The sequence below is a fragment of the Oncorhynchus masou genome, chromosome 7 (assembly GCF_036934945.1).
Source record: "Oncorhynchus masou masou isolate Uvic2021 chromosome 7, UVic_Omas_1.1, whole genome shotgun sequence".
In the NCBI taxonomy this organism is placed as follows: domain Eukaryota; kingdom Metazoa; phylum Chordata; class Actinopteri; order Salmoniformes; family Salmonidae; genus Oncorhynchus; species Oncorhynchus masou.
In genome coordinates, this window is record NC_088218.1 from 24388331 (window position 1) to 24412732 (window position 24402).

The 24402-nt window shown below is 42.8% G+C and overlaps 2 protein-coding genes across 2 annotated transcripts; both read left to right on the top strand.

Annotated features, from left to right (window-relative positions):
- Positions 1 to 265: 265 nt before the first annotated feature.
- Positions 266 to 24402, top strand: dhrsx (dehydrogenase/reductase (SDR family) X-linked). Its single transcript, XM_064970926.1, has 7 exons — positions 266 to 440; positions 4922 to 5029; positions 5477 to 5545; positions 14866 to 14967; positions 16080 to 16287; positions 18938 to 19145; positions 21878 to 24402. Exons 1-7 carry the CDS (start codon positions 341 to 343, stop codon positions 22058 to 22060), a joined length of 978 nt encoding a protein of 325 aa, XP_064826998.1. The 5' UTR covers positions 266 to 340; the 3' UTR covers positions 22061 to 24402.
- LOC135543557 (E3 SUMO-protein ligase ZBED1-like) lies at positions 354 to 4207 on the top strand. The gene is made up of 2 exons (XM_064970925.1): positions 354 to 440; positions 1695 to 4207. Exon 2 carries the CDS (start codon positions 1747 to 1749, stop codon positions 3826 to 3828), a length of 2082 nt encoding a protein of 693 aa, XP_064826997.1. The 5' UTR covers positions 354 to 440; positions 1695 to 1746; the 3' UTR covers positions 3829 to 4207.

The following is a 24402-nucleotide window of genomic DNA, read 5'->3' on the forward strand; positions in this document are numbered from 1 at the left end:
TTATAATCAAAGCCAATGCTTCATTTTTTAAATTATTTATAAAAATGTATCGGGCTAATATTGTATAACTGGATTTGTGAAGTAAGAAGTCTAAATAAAAAAAATACTGACGATATTATATTTGATGTACTGTACAGACCGTGAGATGACATCACATCTCTACGCCTCCTGCCAGTTGCGTGCCCTACTCGTGATACAGATTTGAGGGGGCAGAACTAATGTCAAGGGTCGGAGCGCGCTTCGGCGCACTCACAGAGCAGGAGGAACTTAAGCGAAGCACAAGTGTGCAGAGTAGCACGGAATCCAAGGACTGAAACACACGAAGAGACCTGGCACAGAGATGTGGCTACTGTCTTTCATTTTACCAATTTTGAGGCTGTATTTAGTGGGAGTTAAAGTTCTTCTGTATCAACTGTTCAACAAGTCATTTACGTTACCAGGTTAGACTTTTCTGTTCATCCCCGTATTCATTACAGATATTGAATGCAGCTGTGATTATCACTTATCCTAGCCTATAACGTTAGCTGCTGGCTAGCGCTGCCTGTTAACGTTAGCTACTTAACTAGCTAGTGAAGGCTTTCAACAACAATAGCCAATTTGACTGAGAATTGACTAGCAAACGAATTAATATCAAAATGCAACCACTGTTTAACAAATTGTTAAGGAAATGAAATAACTGGCTGTCATAAAATTAAGCTGCAAGTGTTATACGATAGTTGACTGCTACTGTAACTTACCTTTAGCCTTTATGTTGTTAGGATGTATGATCTGCTTTCCATAACCAGTATTTTCCAGCACAAAATATTAATTATATATCAGCATTCCATTTCACAAATGCACACAACCCCAGACCATGCTACTTTATCCATACATTTGAGTATATTGTTTGTATGCTCACTGATTCTCCCACAATAGTAGCCAAGGTCTGTAATGGGAATGGGTTTTTGATATGCACATTTTCAAAATTCATAGTGTGCCATAATACCATGCCTTGTAAAGTGAATCACACGTCATGATAATCTCACTACATATCTTCATTGCCTTGTGTGAACTATAGTGCTTTTGGAAGGATAGGGGTAATCAATGACCTTTAGCCCAGATTCCCCCTTATTCACATCACATCAGAATGTCGAAATCCTCTCATGTGAACTTGTAGCCTAGCCTGTACTGACACAATAGCAGTGTTGTATTCTGTCTTGTTATAGAAAATACCAATTAGCCTAAACCTCTCAAACATACCTAAGCATGCAAAGAATCCAGTTGCGTCATTTAGGTCCTAAGCTGTGCTGAAGTTAGTTTTAGCCTTGGCAAAAGATGCTTGTGTAATTTGGTCCTAGGCTTTATGGTGAGGGACCGGGTCAGGCAATTTTCAGTATCCCAATCAAGATAAGACCGGCTAGGAATTAGAGAGATGATTGGATCAACAAAATTGTCAATACTCAAAGCAGATTGCATTGTGTCCCCTAGATTTATGTTTAAGGTGACGCAATGTCCTCCACAGCAGTGGAGAGGCAAGCTCATTCTGTACTGGCTCTTAGAATATTTTATTTAGAGAATAGGTTGAATTACAAATACGAAAAAAACGTAGTTATAGCCTATTAATTACTGAGGTAAAAGCCCCTATCTGACATTATCTTTTCCTGTTGTTGACCTTTTGTTATCTCATGCTACCTTTATCTCACTGCCTTTGTTAGGTACTCAGTAATGAGTGAAGGCACCTAAAAGGATCATTGTCAAAGGAACAAAATGGAGGCCAAAGGTGCTTCCTCATCTAATCTCCACCTTGTTGCACATCCAAGGGCAAAAAGTAAAGTATGGAGGTATTTTGGCTTTGACACCGATGCAGACGGGTGTATACTACACTGGAGGAGGATCTACTGTCGCATATGTATGACTCAAATAGCATATTCCGGGAACACCTCCAATCTCTCGTACCACCTGGAGAAGAACCACCCAGTTGAGTTCTGTGAGTTTGTGAAGAGCAACACGGAGCAGATGCGTGAGGCGGTCGCAACGGCCTACTCCAAGATAAAGACTGAGCCTATGCAGCAGCAATGTCAGGAAGCCATCCTGAAGCAGAGCCCAGCGTTTGAAAATATCAACCGACGGCATAATGATCTGACGTCTGCGATCATCAGCTTTGTCTGTGAAGGGATGTACCCTGTGTCTGTGGTGGAAGAACCCACCTTTCAGGCCCTTTTAAGGACTGCAGATCCAAGATACTTGCCCCCTAGTAGAATCGACGTAGCAATGAAGGCCCTACCACAGAGGTACAATCAGATCCGAGATGCAGTGCTGGGTGAGGTGGCAGGGGTGGTGAACTGCGGTGTCTCAACTGACCTTTGGCAAAGCCAAACCCAGAACAGGACCTACATCTCCCTGTCCATGCACTCTCTGAACCAAAACGGACTAGGTTCTGGTTTCTCCATGAGTACCAAATGCCTGAAAACCTTTGAAGTTCCAGAGGACAATACAGCTGAGAATATTACCAGAGCATTGTACGAAGCATTTGTCGAATGGGGGATAACTCACAAAGTCAACGGTGCCACCACTAACGGTTCATTGGACATTGTGAAAGCTTGCTCTCTTCTGGATCTATCTGTGCAGATGCCTTGCCTTGGCCACACTATAAATCGAGGGATGGATGAGGCTTTTCAGCTGCCCAGAATTGACTGCTTTTTGGGACGTTGCCGCAAACTTGTTGATTATTTCCAACAGTCCGTGATGGCTATGTATTTGCTGCGAGAGAAGCAGAGGCAGCAAGGCCTAGCCCAGTGTGTCCTCATCAGAGACAGGGTCCGATCCTGGGTGACCACACTGACTATGCTCCAGCGCCTGAAAGAGCAGCAGGCCATTATCAGTGTGGTACTCATGGAGGACAGTGACAACCATCAGCTGAGTTTCAAGGACAGTGAATGGAACATGGTTGAGGGCTTGATTGGAGTTCTGCAACCTTTCAAACTGGTAGCTGACATGATAACAGACTGTAGGTATCCAACCATTAGTATGGTGAGGCCTGTCCTTCACATGCTGCTGAACACAACCCTCAAGGCCAAAGAAGGGGACGCAAAAGAGGTTGGCATGGCCAAAGAGGTAATCTCCAAGGTGTTGTCCAGCACCTACCCGCAGACGTCTGAGATTGCAATGTTTCTCAACGTCGCCACTTTCCTGGATCCCCGTTACAAGAGGCTTCCTTTCCTGTCCCCCCACGACCGCTCCCAAGTGGAGAGTAAAGTCATTGAGGAGGCCAAAGCCATTCTTGAGAAACAGAGGAATGAGAATGTGGTCACAGATGAATTGGCTCCTCTTTCTGATGAGCCACCCAACAAAAAACAGACTCTTGACAAACCCTCTCCTTCATGTAGCAATGCAGGCAACCCTTTGGCTGTGATATTTTGCCAGTCAGGCAATGACGAGAACCAAGAAGAGCTACACGCTCAGGTCGTGGAAGAGCTGAGCAACTTCAAATCCCAGAAGATCCTGGGTCTCAACGAAGACCCTCTCCATTGGTGGTCAGACCGTATGGGCTTATTCCCTACTCTCCCCAAGGTGCTCCAGAAGTACTGGTGTGTCCCCGCCACTAGTGTCCCCTCCCACAGACTGTTCAGTTCCTCAGGGACTTTCTTCTGTGGTAAGAGGAACCGCCTCACCCCGGCACATGTAGACCAACAGGTGTTTCTCTATGAAAACTCACGGCGCTGCAATGAGGCTGAACCTATTGAGGATGACTCAGGGGAATGGGGCATGGGACCGGAGCAAGACTCTGGGTCAGGCCATGGAATAACTGGGCAGGCCACTGCCCACTACCAAACAGTTACAATACCCTAATCCTAAAGGAAATACTTAACAAAATAATATATACTGAGGGCATTTAGTTGTTTACTAGTAAAAAAGGATTTATGTGTGTGTGTAACATCTGGTCAATTTTCTCTTTCTGATCATGCTGCGATTTTATTTGATTAACTATTTGATGTAGGGATAAATGGCTTTTATTGTCCCAATGTTCAAGTCATTTCTGAGTCATTGTTTGCTTTGCTCTTTGAAGTCCTTGGACTGTTTAAGATGTCTTTACAGTACGTTTGAGATTAGCTTTGATGTGCCAAGCTTTGTTATCTGTACTGAACTCTCAGAAGAACATAAAGTATATCCTAAATAACTTGAATCTCTGCTTGCTCGTGTTCATTTTGTGTTCAATGTGTCCAATACAACTTTCTCAGATGAGTCCTGATGGTACTATGAAGGTATCAACTTGCATTTATAGGCTTCTCCTCAGTGTTACAGTTTTTTGGAAACTAAATGAGCAACGAACTGCTCATTTAACCACTCACCAGCCGCCACGACAAATGTGATACAAATCTGATTGGGAGAAATGTAATAGAGTTGAAATCTCAACCTTCCTGATTACCCTCGGTGCATAGATAAGCACTGGAGCTCTAATTTTAGTCATGCTAAACTGTCTGGCCGCATGCAAACTGTGCTTTGTGTGCTTGTTGCACAAAGTCATTTTATCTTCAGGGGCAGGAACTGTTGTTGTCAAGCAAAATGGATCTATGTGTCATCGATAATGAAGAGCTCTTCCTCCCTTCATGTTTCAGGACTAGAGGTCGTTACAGACTTATTTACCAGTGACTCACTCAACTTCAGTCCGACTCTACACCGTACACTTCGATAACTGCAGACTACAGCCCAATGTAATCTCTGACCCAACACAAATTGCCCCGAAATGGAAGTACTGTGTGTTTTTTGTAATGGGCAAAACAAAATGGAGTCAGCGGAATTATGTTTTGATTGTGTTGTTCTCAGTGATATGTTGGACTGGATGGAATAAATACGCCTGTTTGTATCAACCCATAGATGTTCCATTGTGTTGCAAGGCGATGGCAACGTATGGACCTTAGTTTTCTTTCTCTTCCTCACACAGTTTTGCCCAAACAAAATGGAAGGGTTGCCATAGTGACGGGGGGTGCCCGAGGAATGGGTTATGAGACTGCAAGACACCTGGCAAGCCTTGGCATGCATGTGGTTATAGGTATTGTACACGCACCCTTTGGTCATGACTCCGTAATCTCCCAAATCATTCTAAATTGCTCAATCCAACAAAGTTGAAGCCTGTGTGCTAACATCCTTAGGTTAATGTTTTGTTGAATTGTAGCCTAAGTAATGTTGCACTGATTTTCACTACAGTACATAGGGAATCTTTGATACGTTGCGAACATTCCTGCCTAAGGCAGTTATTTCCTAACCTAATCAAATTTGACTCAATCAAATTTAATAGGGTTTTGCAAAGAAATCATTATTGATGTAATAGTGGCACTGCTTCAATGAAACCCAAATCAGAAGTGTAGGTTTAGTCTTTCACTCTGCTCTCCCTGGTCTCTATGATGAGGGAAGGATACTTGCTGCTCCAGAGTACCACATTCATTCATCCCTCCATCCATCCTCTTTTTTCCCCCCTAATCATTCCCCTGTCCTCCAGCTGGGAACTCTGAAGAGGAAGGCCTGCAAGCTGTGAAGAAGATCCACGAAGAGGGCAGCGAGGGGAAAGGTAATTTTCTCATGACTGTTTCCCTTATAACCTCTCTCTCCCGCTCTATCTCTCTCCCTCTGTCTCTCTATCGTTTCCACACAGCCATTGCAGAATAAATAGGCTACCTCTCAAATAGGTCTGCTCATATACACAGGGAGTAAGCTATTCAGACATAGGCCTATGTACATGAGTGCCCTGACTTTTAACTGTGTTTTCCGGGTTAAAAATTTGGGTTCGTGCTGGTAAGAGTAAACCACTTCTCCTGCTATGCAACAGAGGAAGGATGTCTATTCACCTGCACTTTGTCAGAGGCGGCTTGGATGCCAGAGTCCATTCCAAAAGCAATTATCTAAAGGTAGCAGGTTTTCTCTTCAATTCCCATTTTTTCCCCGGGCCCTCCTTCCCTTAAATGTACTTTTTACATTTATTTTGATAAAAGCAAAGCCGTGTCACGAGTGGGAGCAGGGGAAAGGCGAGGGAGATGTTTGTCTGTGCTTGTGTTTGATGAGTACGAGGAGGAAAGCAAACTGCTGCCAACCAGTCTCAGTTTCATTGTCATGCAGATGTGATTTAAAGAGGCTGTTTGGAAGGAAGGGAAGGCAGCATCTTTTGATCCCAAGCAGGCAGCTTCTCTCTTGCCTTCCTCTCTGGTGCTGAAATGACAATGATCATAGCACAGCTCCAGTCAGCCAGGGTAACATCACTGTTATGTACGCCCTGCTCCACAGAGTAATGATGACAGACGTGGGAATGAGAAATGGGCCTGTTTGTATTAAGAACAGGAAATGTCCCCCTGGTGCATTGAATCCGCCCCAGCCCTGGCATGCACTGTCAGGCAAGCGGTGTTTAGCAATCCTCTTAACAAGTTGTGTGGGAGGCAAAACGGTTAGAGTTCTGACATAAACAGGATATCTGATTGTCATATATAGTGTGTACTGGTAGGCCTGAGAGCCAATAACAATGTCTGCCACAGTGATGCATTTCTGAGCTCATTTTTTTTGTATATGTGTATTTCATGCCCTCTCCATTTCTGAGCACGTTTGGTATTAGCTCTATATGTCAGAGTTTGTCCTCGTCACCCAACATACAATCCATATCACTGTGTTTGCTGTCTAAGATTGGATGGTTGAGAAAATGTTTGTGTGGCATGTCACCAGGAATTCTCGTCTGACTTTTGTAGGGCCAGAATGTCTAACCTTGCTTCATCAGCAGCATACGGAGACAGTAGAACAGATTTGTGTGTTGTCAGAATGTGTTTGCTAAATCGCCAACCAGGCAAGACAATGCTTAGAGACAGTAGCTTCAGGTCCTATTAAGCCTAATTTATTCTGCCCCCTCAACAGTTTAACCCTGTTCCTTATTCAAGACTGTCTGCTTTAAAGACGTCTCTGCATAAGAGGGGAAACGCACCAGGGCCCGGTTTCCCGTAGTGATGGAACGTATTTAACCTTTATTTAAATAGGCTAGTCAGTTAAGAACAAATTCTTATTTGCAATGACGGCCTACCCCCGGCCAAACCCGGACGACGTTGGGCCAATTGTGCGCCGCCCAATCATGGCCGGTTGTGATACAGCCTGGATTCGAACCAGGACGCCTCCAGCTCTGAGATGCAGTGCCTTTAACCGCTGCTCTGCTCAATGTAACATTGTGTTTCCCAAAACCCCACGCAGAGAGAACGGTCGATACTGATAGGATCAAAAGAAAGGCAGCGCTGCTCTCGGATCAGTTTTCTCCCTTTCAAATCTTGAAAATAAAAGAGAGCCGCACACTGTAGGAGCTCAGATGCAAAAAATAATAATAATACCAATGTTTCGACAGCCAAGCTATCTTCATCAGGGTATAATCACAAACACTGCGGGATGACTCATTTATATAGTGTCAAAAGACACAGGTGTCTGTAATCATGGCCAAGAGTGGCCTAATATCATTGGTTAATAATCAAATATTAAAATGTCATACAAAGAACAGCATACAAGGCCCTCCTTCTCCCTTAAACCAGCAAGGTACAGACAATTCATTTGTTTTACCTACAATTTCAGTCCTAGTTTAACCAAAAAACCCATACATTTCATACCATAACAGAATAGTATTAAAACTTAATGGTTCTAATAAAAATGTATACATAATTAATAATTTCAACTATAATTTCCTCCAACATTATGTTTAGTCAAATATATATGTTTGTCAATTTGCAGCCTTCAAATTATTTGTAATTATGTTCTGGCCTACGACCATCCACTCAAGAAAAAATCTATTTGATCCCTGACCTATTGCTACAAATATTTAGCCGGCTTATTCTAATGCTTAACCTATGTAATCTATGCAGAGATACTCCACCTCAAGAATTGCATTTGGTGACACACATACTCAGGCTGACTGGCTCTCGTTCAGGAAAATGAGAAATAAGTGCACTCACGCTATCCAGAAGGCCAAAGTTAGTTACTTTAAGGAGCAGTTCTCTCTGTGGGTCTAACCCCAATAAGTTTTGGAAGACGGTTAAAGACCTGGAGAATAAACCCTCCTCCTCACAGCTGCCCGTGTCCCTTAAAGTTGATGATGTGGTTGTTACTGACAAGAAGCACATGGCTGAGCTCTTTAATCACCAATATATTAAGTCAGGATTCCTATTTGACTCAGCCATGCATCCTTGCCCTTCCAACATTTCCTGATCTACCACCACTTCTAATGCGACTAGCCCCAATGCTCAACCCTCTTTTTTCCCCCGATACAAAGTTTTTCTCTGCAGACAGTCAGTGAGTCCAAGGTGCTAAAGGAGCTCCTTAAACTTAACCCCAAAAAAACAGCTGGGTCAGATGGTTTAGACCCTTTCTTATTTAAGGTTGCTGCCCCTATCATCGCCAAGCCTGTCTCTGACCTTTTTAATCAACCTCTCTTCTCTCTGGGGAGGTTCCCATTGCTTGGAAGGCAGCCACGGTTTGTCCTTTATTTAAAGGGGGAGATCAAGCTGATCCCAACTGTTATAGGCCTATTTCTATTTTGCCCTGTTTATCAAACGTGTTGGAAAAAATTGTCAATAATCAACTCACTGGCTTTCTTGATGTCTATAGTATTCTCTCTGGTATACAAAGTTTCCGCTCAGGTTATGGATGTGTCACTGCAACCTTAAAGGTTCTCAATGATGTGACCATTGTTCTTTATTGTAAGCAATGTTGGGCTGCTATATTTATTGACTTGGCCAAAGCTTTTGATAGGGTAGACCATTCCATTCTTGTGGGACAGCTAAGGAGTATTGATGTCTCTGAGGGGTCTTTGGCATGGTTTGCTAACTACCTTTCTCAAAGAGTGCAGTGTATAAAGTCAGAACATCTGCTGTCTCAGCCACTGCCTGTCACCAAGGGTGTACCCCAAGGCTCAATCTTAGGCCCCACGCTCTTCTCAATTTACATCAACAACATACAGTGGGGCAAAAAAGTATTTAGTCAGCCACCAATTGTGCATGTTCTCCCACTTAAAAAAGATGAGAGAGGCCTGTAATTTTCATCATAGGTACACTTCAACTATGACAGACAAAATGAGAGTAAAGAATCCAGAAAATCACATTGTAGGATTTTTAATGAATTTATTTGCAAATTATGGTGGAAAATAAGTATTTGGTCACCTACAAACAAGCAAGATTTCTGTCTCTCACAGACCTGTAACTTCTTCTTTAAGAGGCTCCTCTGTCCTCCACTCGTTACCTGTATTAATGGCACCTGTTTGAACTTGTTATCAGTATAAAAGACACCTGTCCACAACCTCAAACAGTCACACTCCAAACTCCACTATGGCCAAGACCAAAAAGCTGTCAAAGGACACCAGAAACAAAATTGTAGACCTGCACCAGGCTGGGAAGACTGAATCTGCAATAGGTAAGCAGCTTGGTTTGAAGAAATCAACCGTGGGAGCAATTATTAGGAAATGGAAGACATACAAGACCACTGATAATCTCCCTCGATCTGGGGCTCCACGCAAGATCTCACCCCGTGTGGTCAAAATGATCACAAGAACGGTGAGCAAAAATCCCAGAAACACATGGGGGGACCTAGTGAATGACCTGCAGAGAGCTGGGACCAAAGTAACAAAGCCTACCATCAGTAACACACTACGCCGCCAGGGACTCAAATCCTGCAGTGCCAGGCGTGTCCCCCTGCTTAAGCCAGTACATGTCCAGGCCCGTCTGAAGTTTGCTAGAGAGCATTTGGATGATCCAGAAGAAGATTGGGAGAATGTCATATGGTCAGATGAAACCAAAATAGAACTTTTTGGTAAAAACTCAACTCGTCGTGTTTTGAGGACAAAGAATGCTGAGTTGCATCCAAAGAGCACCATACCTACTGTGAAGCATGGGGGTGGAAACATCATGCTTTGGGGCTGTTTTTCTGCAAAGGGACCAGGACAACTGATCCGTGTAAAGGAAAGAATGAATGGGGCCATGTATCGTGAGATTTTGAGTGAAAACCTCCTTCCATCAGCAAGGGCATTGAAGATGAAACGTGGCTGGGTCTTTCAGCATGACAATGATCCCAAACACACCGCCCGGGCAATGAAGGAGTGGCTTCGTAAGAAGCATTTCAAGGTCCTGGAGTGGCCTCGTCAGTCTCCAGATCTCAACCCCATAGAAAATCTTTGGAGGGAGTTGAAAGTCTGTGTTGCCCAGCAACAGACCCAAAACATCACTGCTCTAGAGGAGATCTGCATGGAGGAATGTGCCAAAATACCAGCAACAGTGTGTGAAAACCTTGTGAAGACTTACAGAAAACGTTTGACCTCTGTCATTGCCAACAAAGGGTAAATAACAAAGTATTGAGATAAACTTTTGTTATTGACCAAATACTTATTTTCCACCATAATTTGCAAATAAATTCATTACAATTCCTACAATGTGATTTTCTGGATTTTTTTTCTCATTTTGTCTGTCATACATGAAGTATATATATGATGAAAATTACAGGCCTCGCTCATCTTTTTAAGTGGGAGAACTTGCACAATTGGTGGCTGACTAAATACTTTTTTGCCCCACTGTAGCTCAGGCAGTAGGAAGCTCTCTCATCCATTTATATGCAGATGATAGTCTTATACTCAGCAGGTCCCTCCCTGGATTTTGTGTTAAACGCTCTACAACAAAGCTTTCTTAGTGTTCAACTAGCTTTCTCTGTCCTTAACCTTGTGCTGAACACCTCCAAAACAAAGGTCATGTGGTTTGGTAAGAAGAATGCCACTCTCCCCACAGGTGTGATTACTACCTCTGAGGGTTTAGAGCTTGAGGTAGTCGCCTCCATACAAATACTTGGGAGTATGGCTAGATGGTACACTGGCCTTCTCTCAGCTGCAGGCAAAGATTCAATCTAGACTTGGTTTTCTCCATTGTAATTCGCTCCTCTTTCACCCCAGCTGCCAAACTAACCCTGATTCAGATGACCTACCTACACCTGCTAGATTACGGAGATGTAATTTATAGATTGGCAGGTAAGGGTGCTCCCGAGCGGTTCTTTACCATTCGGCTATTAGATTTACCACCAATACTCCTTATAGGACACATCACTGCACTCTATACTCCTCTGTAAACTGGTTATCTCTGTACCCGTCGCAAGACCCACCGGTTGATGCTTATTTATAAAACCCTCTTAGGCCCCACTCCCCCCTGTCTAAGATATGTACTGTAGCCCTCATCCTCCACATACAACACCCATTCTGCCAGTCACATTCTGTTAAAGATCCCCAAAGCACACACATCCCTGGGCCGCTCAAATGTTCAGTTCGCTACAGCTAGCGGCTGGAACGAGCTGCAACAAACACTCAAACTGGATAGTTTTACCTCAATCTCTTCATTCAAAGACTTGATCATGGACACTTACTGACAGTTGTGGCTGCTTTGTGTGATGTATTGTTGTCTCTACCTTCTTGCCCTTTGTGCTGTTGTCTGTTCCCAATAAATAACAAGCATTTTCAATGGCAACTGTAGTGACGATGGATTTGTGAAACAGTCCCGAGATTTAAAGATGATCCGACAAAGTTCTAACAATGAATTTAACCTCAATGGTTTTGGGAAGCCGGGCCCAGAACTATGGACAGACCAGAATATCAGCAGTCAATTTCCTGATGATTCTACAAAACGTCAAAAATAGCTTGTTGAGAACCCAGCAGGTGAACGCGATAACAAACCGCGATGTGGGCAAAAGACAGGACATCCACCGCTGCTTTTGGCCGTTTGTCGTCGCCGTGTCTGAGCCTTTGTCCATATGACACATTTTGGTGTGATACTGCTGGACCACCACCACTGTACTACTGTACAATCAAACGGTTATTTACGGTCATCTAGAAACGTGCTGTATCTGCTGGTGTTTTATGATCATTGCCGTGTCACAGCAATAAAAGTTGGTGACTTTTTTTTTTTAAGTGTCTGCGACACCAGTGGCTGCATCCATCTCCTTTAACAACTTCCTGACTTCCATACCTCCTTTCTGCAACAGAGAGCGAGAGACGAATCTCATGCCAATAGACATCCTGCTGATTTACCATTCAATCTGCCTTCTCCTCCTCTTTCGGAGCAGCATCAATCTATCCTATAAGGTCCTATAAATAATTGTGGACGATCAATCTCTTATCAGAGTTGCAGCCGGACGGTCAAACTAGCAGCCAGCCTGTTTCCAGTCCTCTGTCCTGTTATTGGACAGCAGCTGGTCAGTTTGTCTATGTACAGCAGCAGTCGGAACTGGTCAGGGAGAGAATGTAATTCAGGAAGATGGCAGTATTTCAACACGTCTTTGGATGAGACGTCTTTGTTGATATTCCAGATGGCACAACACCTTCTAGTCTGTGTCCTCCAGCTGGCTCTTTGGCACTGTGACTAGTCTAGAGGATACCCTACTTTCCTTCATGACAGGTCTGGCACCGTGACAAAGCTCTGGCACTAGAGATGGATTGGAAGAATATTTACTACAGTATGGATATTTTTTCCAATGAATTATTGTAATCTATGCAAATATTGGTCAATATTGGACAGTGATTAGAATAGAGAGAGCTTATTGGGGATTCACACATTCTCAGTGAAGTTATTTTATTTTTTATGGATATGTTCATTTTCGGAGGATAAATTCACCGTAAAATCCTAAGAGCTTGATATTTTCGAGAGTTGAAGTGTTTGAGAGGAATAAAGGACGGAGGAGAAAGAGAATAAATATGCATTTGTTGGGATATTTGTACGGTATTAGATTAATTGAAGCCTATAACCACCATATAGTTAGCTTACTCATACAAGCTACAAAGAACAGCCTCTCTCCACTTTCTACTCTTTGTAAATCACAGTCTCTTGGGATGACCTTATACAAGCCATTAGCCGGGGGCATGTTTTGTTATCTCCCACTTAAGATACAAGATCGTTAGCTAGCAAGGCCTTTGTTGACTCACACAACACACAGAGATATATTACAGAGAGATGTCCTCTCCTTTCTACAGCTACAGGGCTGTCAATTGACCTCTTTGACCCCTCGCTTTACACATATTTGTACATTACAGTTATGGGTTGTTAGTATACACACACACACATCGCCTATGGGTCTTTCCTAGTACCCATATGAAGCTATTTTCAGAATGGTTTTAACAATAAAAGCTTCATTTTTGAAGCAAACTTCCATTTTCCTACCAAGAGTTGCTGAATATCTTTTCATCTGTAGCTCTCCTTCCCAACAGAACATCTACATTTATAGCGGATTTCTCTAGTCTTATTTTCTGGAGCCATTTATATGGCCGCTCAACAATGCTTGAAACACTGTTCACTCAGTGGGGAAGAGTCCCGTGATTAGTGTAATGCAGAGTAATTTACCTAATTATGGGACAATACCTAATTATGGGACAAAATTTGTTTAATTATGTGCTTGAGCACTCAGTTCGGGGACGCCACAAGCTGTGCCAAGTGGTTCAGAGATATGACATTCTGATTCGTGTGTGTGTGTGGGGGGGGGCTAATGTCATTACTCAATACTATTGTGTAAAACCCTGGATTCCTAGCCGTAGAGCTAGCTTCAGTCATGACATTCTTGTTCCTGTCTCATTATAGCGTTGACTTTTAAAATGCTTTGACTTCGTGTAATTAGGATTTAATGTGGCCCTTTTTATGATTGAGCCGTGATCAAGAAGTGTATTTATTTCCCTTGCACTGTTATGCAGATGAGTAAAGTTCAGTGAAGCTCTGTCACTTCCTGTGGTGATAAATAACCACGCTATCATTTGGCCCATAAGAATGATTCCTGCATACACAACTAACTCTCCACCTTTTCTTGTAACAACGTTTCGTCGGTTATAGTTTCCATACCAGAGAATATTAGATATACATCTACTCGTGCTTTGTGCTCTTTTATTCAACTGCCGATGAGATCATGTTTAATTCATGCCAGGTTACTGAGTGTATTGCCATAATGTAATCTACCTTGTGTTTTAGTTTTTGTCTCACGGTTTATAGTGTACTACTGAATGAGACCATAGCTTATCATACAGCTGCTTTATCCTTCAGGGGGAAAGGAAGTAAAAGATTAGGATTTGCATAATTAGGATTCCTGAGATATTAAAAGCAAGGAGAGGACTCTCTTTTTCCCCGCTGCAACGTTTTTCCCTGCAGACGGTCACTGAGTCCGAGGTGCTAAAAGAGCTCCTTAAACTTAACCTCAAAAAAACATCTGGGTCAGATGGTTTAGACCCTTTCTTCTTTAAGGTTGCTGCCCCTATCATCGCCAAGCCTGTCTCTGACCTTTTTAATCACTCTCTCTCCTCTCTGGGGAGGTTCCCATTGCTTGGAAGCCAGCCACAGTTCGCCCTTTATTTAAAGGGGGAGATCAAGCTGATCCCAACTGTTATAGGCCTATTTCTATTTTGCCCTGTTTATCAAAAGTGTTGGAAAAACTTGTCAATAATCAACTCACTGGCTTTCTTGATGCCTATAGTGTTCTCTCTGGTGTGCAATCTGGTTACCGCTCAGGTTATGGATGTGTCACTGCAACCTTTAAGGTCCTTAATGATGTCACCATTGCTCTTGATTCTAAGCAATGTTGTGCTGCTTTTTTTTTAAATGCACTTCTACTCATTGAAAGTCTTTGCAATAATCTGTCTTGCAGTTTATGAACTGGTATGATCACTTTACTGTCTGTCAATGGTTGAAACTAAATGAAACGATGATGTCCTGACCTGTGTTAGTACTACTGTAGCTAACCAGACATCTATGTATTATAGCATAGTTAAATTGTAATGTTTGTTTGTGATTTGTTGATGCTATAAGTTAGATGCCGGTATATTTAGGCATAGAAGAATGTTAATGTTGTTTGTGTGTTTTTGGGTTCTGTTCACAGTGGAATTTCTGATCCTGGACCTGTGTTCCCTAAAGTCGGTACGGCAGTTTGTCCAAAGGTTTAAAGCCAGGGCTCTACCACTTCACGTCCTTGTGAACAATGGTACTTATACACCAAACAACCTCTTTATTCAATACACCACAATATTCTCCTTTAAAGAGAATCATAGCATAGTTATTTCATCTGAAAAATCAAGCAAACACTGGTTGTCGTCAACCCTTGAAAATACAGTGTCTCATGGTCCTAGGGGGCCTCTGAAATGGCACCCTATTCCCTATGGCGCACCGCTTTTGATCATAGCACATTGAGGTAGTGCTCTGCTATAGGAATATGGTGCCATTTCAGGCAAAGCCCTATTGTGTAGTCCTCCAGGGCAGTTTGCTTGAACAAAATAGCTTTTATTGAGAGAAGGTCTTTGGAGACTCCGGTACTGACTGGCTTGGGGTAACAGTCAGCCGCTCTCTGCTCACAAACAGGCGGAATTAATAATTCACCAGTCTGCAAGATGCTCTCAGCAGCTAACATCACATATCACACCCGGCTGATAGATAATGGATAGTAGATGCCGAAGGTAGGACATAGGGCAGACGTTAGTGTCGTCCCATTGAGAGAGTAATGATAGGGAAAGGTCATCGCTACACAGACCCAGGATGGGTCCCAAACGGCACCCTATTCTCTATATAGTGTGCTACTTTTGACCGGGTCTCGTAGGGCTCTGGTCAAATGTTCTGTACTGAATACAGAATACGGTGCCATTTGGGACGCAGGACCTTATAAGCATTCTGATTTCCCTGAACCCCCCCCCCCCCGCCAGTAGAGTTGTCATCATGCCGTGAGTTTTCTCTGTCTATGCCCTAGGCTTTAGTAAGCTAAGCAAGGCCTAATGTCGCCTTGTCTCTTTCACTTTAGCCGTCTAATGGCATGTCCAATAGTGTTATTGACAAACACATCGGCGTAATCTCCATTACCATGTAGCCAATGGTGTTGAGGTTTGAGTAATGAGCTGTTTCAATCTGCATTAGGGGAAGCTTGAGAGACCATAGACTGATCTGCAGACAGGTCTTGTTCACCATCGTCTGTAAGTGTTACGGCACACCGAGAGGTCAGTCGTCTATAGAGGGAGTGTTTTGGGGTTTTTTGGGGTCTTTGGGGTTTTTAGGCAGGGTATCTGTAAAGCACTTAGTTTGAAATGTCATATTGCTTGTCCTTCATAGCCGGCATCATGCTGGTTCCAGAGGGAAAGACCGAGGACGGTTTCGAGCTGCACTTTGGTCTGAACTACCTGGGACACTTCCTGTTGACAAACCTCCTCCTGGACAAACTGAAGAGGTCTGGGAGACACGACGCCTGCTCCCGCGTCGTCACCATGTCCTCCGCCACACACCACGTTGGAAGACTCAATATGGAAGACCTACAGGGCAGGTAGGGGACCAGGACCTGAGCCTGTATTCACAGAGCATCTCAGAATTATTTTGGATCAGCACTATGACGCTTTATGAATACAGACCCAGATTATTTGGTACAGGGCGTCCAACATTGATCTCAGGTGTCCAATTGAGTGCTGAAATTGAATCAATCTCTCTAAATCAAAATCCCGACAAGGTATTGTAATCTCGTTGGTATTAGTCATGATGGACAGTCAAGTCGCTCTGGATAAGAGCGTCTGCTAAATGACTTAAATGTAAATGTAAATGTAAGAAGCACATTTAAAACCATTACCAATGTGGTAGTAGTGTTTATCTGGTGGCTACGGGTGAATGTCATTCTCAATTCAAGATACACGCTATATCCAATGAATCTCATTGGCCGACAAAGCCTCTTGATTCCCATAACTTCCTTTTTTGATACTCTTAAAAGATTTACCCCAATAAAAAAATATTAACGTTTTCGAAAAACGTTCTTACCAGGAAAACATTGTTTGTTTTGATGACAGATAGTGTGATCAACCATTATTATACAATCTGTACTGAGAGGCTCCTTGCCTCAAGGGCAAGAACAGCGGTGTCTCTCTTTCTCGCCTGCGAATTTAGATGTGATAGATGGCTTCGTCACATCTGGGAGAAATGAGTGGATGATGCTGCTGGCTACAACGGCTAGCTGCAACGGTGCTACCTAGAAACAATCTCACGCTGTAAGAAAAAGAAACCGGGGGGAAACACATTATAGATTGGGTATTTCACAGTCTGATGCTCTTATGACCTTCACGGTGCGTTTGTACAGACAAGTTGATTTTGCTTTTGAACAGTGTTTATGGTGTTAACAATAAGTCTATCTATTCAGCACAATACAGACACTGTATAATAGACATTGGGTTTAGTCATGCAGATAGCTTAGTAGGAGGCATTGTTTTGGGAACAACAGGGTCGTAGACAACATACTGAATACGTATGTTACAGTGGGGCAAAAGAGTATTTAGTCAGCCACCAATTGTGCAAGTTCTCCCACTTAAGAAGATGAGAGAGGCCTGTAATTTTCATCATAGGTACACTTCAACTATGACAGACAAAATGAGAAAGAATAATCCAGAAAATCACATTGTATGATTTTTAATGAATTTATTTGCAAATGATGGTGGAAAATAAGTATTTGGTCACCTACAAACAAGCATGATTTTCTGGCTCTCACAGACCTGTAACTTCTTCTTTAAGAGGCTCCTCTGTCCTCCACTTGTTACCTGTGTTAATGGCACCTGTTTGAACTTGTTATCGGTATAAAAGACACCTGTCCACAACCTCAAACAGTCACACTCCAAACTCCACTATGGCCAAGACCAAAGAGCTGTCAAAGGACACCAGAAACAAAATTGTAGACCTGCACCAGGCTGGGAAGACTGAATCTGCAATAGGTAAGCAGCTTGGTTTGATGAAATCAACTGTGGGAGCAATTATTAGGAAATGGAAGACATACAAGACCACTGATAATCTCCCTCGATCTGGGGCTCCATGCAAGATCTCACCCCGTGGGGTCAAAATGATCACAAGAACGGTGAGCAAAAATCCCAGAACCACACGGGGGGACCTAGTGAATGACGTGCAGAGAGCTGGGACCAAAGTAACAAAGCCTACCATCAGTAACACACCAGGGACTCAAATCCTGCAGTGCCAGACGTGTCCCCTTGCTTAAGCCAGTACATGTCCAGGCCAGTCTGAAGTTTGCTAGAGAGCATTTGGATGATCCAAAGAAGGACAAAGAATGCTGAGTTGCATCCAAAGAACACCATACCTACTGTGAAGCATGGGGGTGGAAACATCATGCTTTGGGGCTGTTTTTCTGCAAAGGGACCAGGACAATTGATCCGTGTAAAGGAAAGAATGAATGGGGCCATGTATCGTGAGATTTTGAGTGAAAACCTCCTTCCATCAGCAAGGGCATTGAAGATGAAATGTGGCTGGGTCTTTCAGCATGACAATGATCCCAAACACACTGCCCGGGCAATGAAGGAGTGGCTTCGTAAGAAGCATTTCAAGGTCCTGGAGTGGCCAAGCCAGTCTCCAGATCTCAACCCCATAGAAAATCTTTGGAGGGAGTTGAAAGTCTGTGTTGCCCAGCAAAAGACCCAAAACATCACTGCTCTAGAGGAGATCTGCATGGAGGAATGTGCCAAAATACCAGCAACAGTGTGTGAAAACCTTGTGAAGACTTACAGAAAACGTTTGACCTCTGTCATTGCCAACAAAGGGTAAATAACAAAGTATTGAGATAAACTTTTGTTATTGACCAAATACTTACTTTCCACCATAATTTGCAAATAAATTCATTACAATTCCTACAATGTGATTTTCTGGATTTTTTTTCTCATTTTGTCTGTCATACATGAAGTGTACATATGATGAAAATTACAGGCCTCGCTCATCTTTTTAAGTGGGAGAACTTGCACAATTGGTGGCTGACTAAATTAGTTTTTGCCCCACTGTATGTATGTTAATTAGCTTAGGTTTTTTGGACATACTAAACTGCCAAATTATCATATTATAAAGGATGACTTAACCCGAGATAAACGGTCTCTCTCTCGCCCTCCCCCTCTTTCTCCAATTCTCTCTCTCTCTCCATCCCACTCTCTCCCTCCCTCCAGGTCCTGCTACAGTGCGCATGGTGCCTACTCTCAGAGTAAACTGGCCCTGGTCCTCTTCACATACCATCTGCAGGAGAGGCTAACAGCAGCAGGGCTCCCAGTAACATCCAACGCAGTAGACCCAGGCATGGTGGACACTGACCTGTACAACAACCTCTGTATTCCAGCCCAGGCAGCCAAGAAACCTGTTGCCAAAATGCTGTTTAGGGTAAAGTAGAATCTTAATCTATAGATGACCATTCAAATATTTCAAGGTCAGTTTAGGGTTAGGAACCTGAGACAAAATGCATGAAATATACTATAGATATGGGCCACATGATGTGTCACTGTTAAAGTGTCGGTTTTGCCTTATTCCTTCACAAAAATAACAACAGTGTCATAGTGTTCCAACTAACAGACGTATACTTCACTATAGGGTAACGTAAACTATGCTGACAGTTCTGTAAGACTGTTCAGGGTACGGTGAACGACCTTTACAAGTACTTAGGAATTTGGCGTACTTGAGGGGGAAATAAATGCACCAAAGATAGATATGGTAATAGAAGAAGCTTCTACGCTTGACCAAAGCTTAACAGCGGTGATTGATGAGAATACTAATAAGGTGCAACACATGTGGAATGGTCCAGCCTTTTACTGCTCAGGATTCATAATGACTTTTTCTGTTGATCATATTGCCGTGGAATCCATGTGTTTTTAAAAAAGGATTATAATTGCAATCTTTGGGTTCTGAGATAATAAAAGCATCTCAATTATAGTCACATCAAAGGGTGTGTTAAATGGGGTGGTCAATTTATTCATAACCACATGTGAGTGAGAGGCACAGGAGGTTGGTGGCACCGTAATTGCGGAGGACGGGCTCGTGGTAATGACTGGAGCAGAATAGGTGGAATAGTATCAAATGCATTAAACATGGTTACCAGGTGTTTGATGCCATTCCATTCCGCTCTGTTCCAGCCATTACTATGAGCCGTCCTCCTCTCACCAGCCTCCACTGGTGAGCGGGTGTGTGTATTTCTGAAAACTACATCACAATTTGTGAGAAACCTGTGCAAATGGCACATAATAATTCCCATTCTAATTAGCAGGTTAGCGTTTCTCGTCATGAATCTTGTTCTGGAGTGGTCACTAGCTGGAACAAAATCATCAAATCATTTAAAACCGAACCCTAACCTTAACCACACTGCTAAACCTAATGCTTAACCCTAACCTTAAATTGAGAACAAAAATAAACCATTTTGACTTTGCAACTGGACCATCTAGCAGAGATCGCTCAGTTCTGCCTTAAAGACAAGACTCGTTCCAATTTAGCTGCAAGCAAAATGCATGTGGCATTAATGATTTTTTTAAATTATTGGTATTATTTAAATCACCCTTGAATCTGCATCTAAAATGTCACATTACATGGTCACAGATTCATTCTGTATTAGGACATTCTAATAGGGACAGTGTAGCCAATTAGCTTGTTTGCCTGAATAGTTTAAGATGACTGTGTCCTCTTTAACACAGAGAAATGTGCTGGGAGATTAAGCCTTACCTAGTTGGGCTTTAAGTGTTCAAAATAAATATACAGTTTTTCTAGGGTGACAATATAAAGATAGCCTGACAAACATCTGAATTTCATTTCCTCAATACTCATATTCCACAAAGATAATGAGAGTTGATATTGTCAGATATTGATATTTATCTCAGTCATAATTTCCTTTTGGAGGTTTTTATCTTGGAACTGGGGTCTCGTGCCGAATCATATTTCATTATCGGTCTGATCGTTCGGGTTTTATGTGTTTGGAAAGATGTCTCATATCCACTGAGGTTTGGATTGTATTGCAGCATTTTGTACTGCAGCATTTGTATTGCAGCATTTGTATTGCCAACAGCATTATGGAGGGCAGCTATGTGATGCCCACTGGCCACAGATGGTTGCGCAAATCCTATGTCCATATCGCAAGTGATGATCACCCTAAGAAATTTGAACATGCATGAAATATTGTTTTGTTCAATATTAGTCACTTTTCCTTTCTCTACGAGTGGTTATTTTATAAGTGAGACATCTATGTGTGCTGTCTAAGACATGTATACACATTTCTGGACTGGTGGTCGACGGATTTCATTCGGGGCTATTTCAACATCTGCTGTTTCGAATGTTCCATTCAAGGAACATCGTCAGTGACTAATCACATTGACTCTGTTTTAGGCCATACAACAATTGGGATTACAAAAACCTCACCTCTCGACCAAATATATTGTGGGGAGCAAATTCTTCTGAGCTCTTCGAAGTTCCCATCAGCAAAGACATTCACACTCTGTGTTGTTGATTGTGTTTATGTGTTTAAACGAGGGGCGTGAACTCGGATTCTCACGGGCAGCGAGTGTAGTGTTTAAATGCTCTGTGTTGGCGTTTGTTTCACCTCCAGTGCAGTGGGCCCATTTAGGAGCCGCCATATGCGCCTTATATAAGCTCCAGGCTTTCCAGAGCAGTAGGCATGGCCTGCAATAGATCAGTCTGGCTCTGCTTCCTCCTCTCTAACCTCCTCCACTTAACCTGCCTGCTGCTGCCCGGCCTGCTGCACATCACTCACCACAGGCTGCTGCTGCCAGACAGACGTGTTAGTTCACCTGAGAGCTCACAGACGCCTTAGATTGCTGTAACAACTGTTTGTTGTGTATCTAAATAGCCTAATTCTAATCTCGTCAGCCCAGCCGCCTCTCCGGCAATTGAGCCTGGGTACGAGGTGTAACTAACGGAACCTGCTTAGCAAGTCAGATGTGAAATGTGTTTGCATCCTGTTTATGAAAGCGTTAATGTTGCCGTTTCAAATGATTGACAGAACTGGGCTTTCAGTTTACAATTTTGAAAATGGAACAGCGGACCACTATGTTTCTGAAGAACATGCCTGTCCCTGCCATTCTTTTTTTAACGTGTTATTTCTGTGTCATCTCCAGACCCCAGCCGAGGGAGCGTCTACAGCTATCCTGGCTGCCACTGCGTCTCAGCTGGAGGGGGTCGGAGGCTGCTACTTCTATAACGGGGAGAGAACTGAATCCGCTGACATTACTTACGATCACAACGTGAGGGCTGAGCTGTGGAAACAGAGCTGTGCGCTGGTTGGTCTTCAGGAGGCCTAGAGGAGGAACCAGGAACCATGATCTTAGAAATATGCCAAGATCAACGGCATGACACCTCCCTCCAGCGTCAACAACAACCAAGCTGCGTCCCAATTCTCAACCCTTCCCTACGGCCCTAAGTGTGCACTTGTTCCCTTCCCTTCATGGATCTAAAAGCACTGCTATAGGAAATATGGTAGACCACTCCCTCTGGCCTGACACCAATCCAATGCTTTTAAATTCATGGGGAGAAGAGCAGAAGTGCGTACTTTAGTATAATCGGGATACAGCCCAAGTCAGCCCCAGCCAGCACTATATACAGCGACAGCCTGTGGACTTAGGCTTCCTGATTACTTAGCAACATCTAGCTACAGCACCAACTTTTGTTGTTGCCTCTACTGTAACTGTCCTCTCTTGACCTCTGTCCTCATAGTACTGCATAACACATCAGCATTGGAATCGACTCTTCGTCATATCTTCTAACATATCTTCTCCGCAAAGACAGTTCTGAGGAGGTCCATTCTACCATTGCGACAAGCACTATTAAACACATGCTGAACGGCACATTGAGTGATGGAATTTGTTTGTTATATTGCAATACCAGTCCCGCTGCCAAATTGATGAAGCTTTGGTACTGTAGCTCCCTCTTCTGGAATCGCAGATAACAAAACATTGAAGGACGCAAGGAACAACATCGGAGCTAGTAGTGCCTCGGAGCTAGTAATATCGCTTCGAAACAGCACCATCTTTTTTTTCTGCCTAAAATAGGACCCTCTGTCCATTCTTCTTTCTTCTACTTGGACTCCCATCAGGGGCGGACTGGCCATGTGGCATTTTGGGTAAATGCCAGATGGGTCGGTCCCATGTTTAGTCTAGTGGGCCTGTGTAACAATTTTTTTCTTATCTGGTTAATAATGGGGGCCTCAAGGAAAAAATGTGTCCGTTGCGTTAGAATAATGCCAGAGGCCATTCCTGGTCCTCGTCCAACCCTGACTCCCATCAAGGACTGGACCATATATCTGTAGATGTGCCGCCTCATAGCTGTGATCAAAAATATGTCAAATATGCTTTGGTGAAGGGCTAACAATGACAAACATGAGACTCGAACTTGGTTAGCCTTATTCCCGCTTAATTTGCACTTGCCTTGTTTAATGCGTGTGTCCAATCCTTGTTGTTGTAATCATCAAGGACAAGAACTGACAGCAAGCTTCCTAATAGTACAGTAGATGCCTTTGCCTTGTTTGACTTACTGTGCCCAAAGGGGATGTTCTGCCCTGCTATCGCCACTTCACTGTGACTGATGTGAAATGTTGTCGTGATTTTTGATGTTTCTGTGCCATACTGTGATAACAAAACAATGCTCATCTTTAAATGTCCTGAAACAGTAGTTAACATGTTATTGGTTGGTGGATCAGGTTTTCAGACATGATTGTCTTTGGCATTTTCATCTGACTAGAAGATTCAGAATCTTTAGATGACTGTAAGTGGTTCTCATGATAAGAGGTTTCTAGTGTAGAGAGTTCTAACTTGGGGCGCTACCTGAAATGTGTGCTCAGGTTCGATGGCCGCTTGAATTACAAACACTTGCTATGACATCTTTTTAATTAAGATGATCTAACTATTTAATTAAGATGATCTAACACCTCTTCTAGGTGTTGCCAATCCATTCTAAGTGTGCATTCTCACACAGGATATCGTCAGTGTTTTGTCTAAAGTGTTTTGTGTTCAAGCACTGTATGCGTGTATGCGTGCCTAAGCAGTGTATGGTTCAGTTCTGTACATGCCCCAAGACAACAGTTATCCAATAACAACAGTGCCAATACTCGAAGGCTCCTTAGAATGCTAATGAGGAAGGTTTGAAGAGAAGAGGACTCTTCTCCAAGCTTCCATCTGCTTTTGTTATAATACAACACGTGTTATGAGTCCTAATGCTGGATAAAGGCAGACATAAGAGACATCAAATGTTATTTGTCACATGTGCTGAAAACAGTGAAACGCTTACTTGTCAAAGCCCTTAATCAACAATGCAGTTAAGAAAATAACTATTTAAAAAAATACAAAATAAAAAAAAGTAAGAGATAAGAATAACACGTAATAAACACCATAAACATGAAATATAATACATCAAGATGTAAACATTTCAGTAGGACGTTTTAATCTGAAGTAATTTGGTTGTTCATTGTATTACCACAATCACTGTGAACGGTGCCTTGTTTTCCAAGTACTAATTAATTAAGTAGTTATTAATTTGCGTTTCTAGTCATTGTGTGATTCTTAGATGTGACTGTGTTGTCCTCACTCATAGCATAGAGAAGGATGTCCACATTGAACACAAGTCTAAATAAAAATCTATTGTAAATGAA

What these genes read in the sequence shown, in the direction of transcription:
- dhrsx (XM_064970926.1), top strand. Translation starts at nt 341, where the DNA reads ATGTGGCTACTGTCTTTCATTTTACCAATTTTGAGGCTGTATTTAGTG. An exon ending in TCACGTCCTTGTGAACAATG is followed by an intron (nt 14,968 to 16,079) that starts GTACTTATACAC and finishes TGTCCTTCATAG; the next exon opens with CCGGCATCATGCTGGTTCCA. An exon ending in TTGCCAAAATGCTGTTTAGG is followed by an intron (nt 19,146 to 21,877) that starts GTAAAGTAGAAT and finishes TGTCATCTCCAG; the next exon opens with ACCCCAGCCGAGGGAGCGTC.
- LOC135543557 (XM_064970925.1), top strand. Translation starts at nt 1,747, where the DNA reads ATGGAGGCCAAAGGTGCTTCCTCATCTAATCTCCACCTTGTTGCACAT.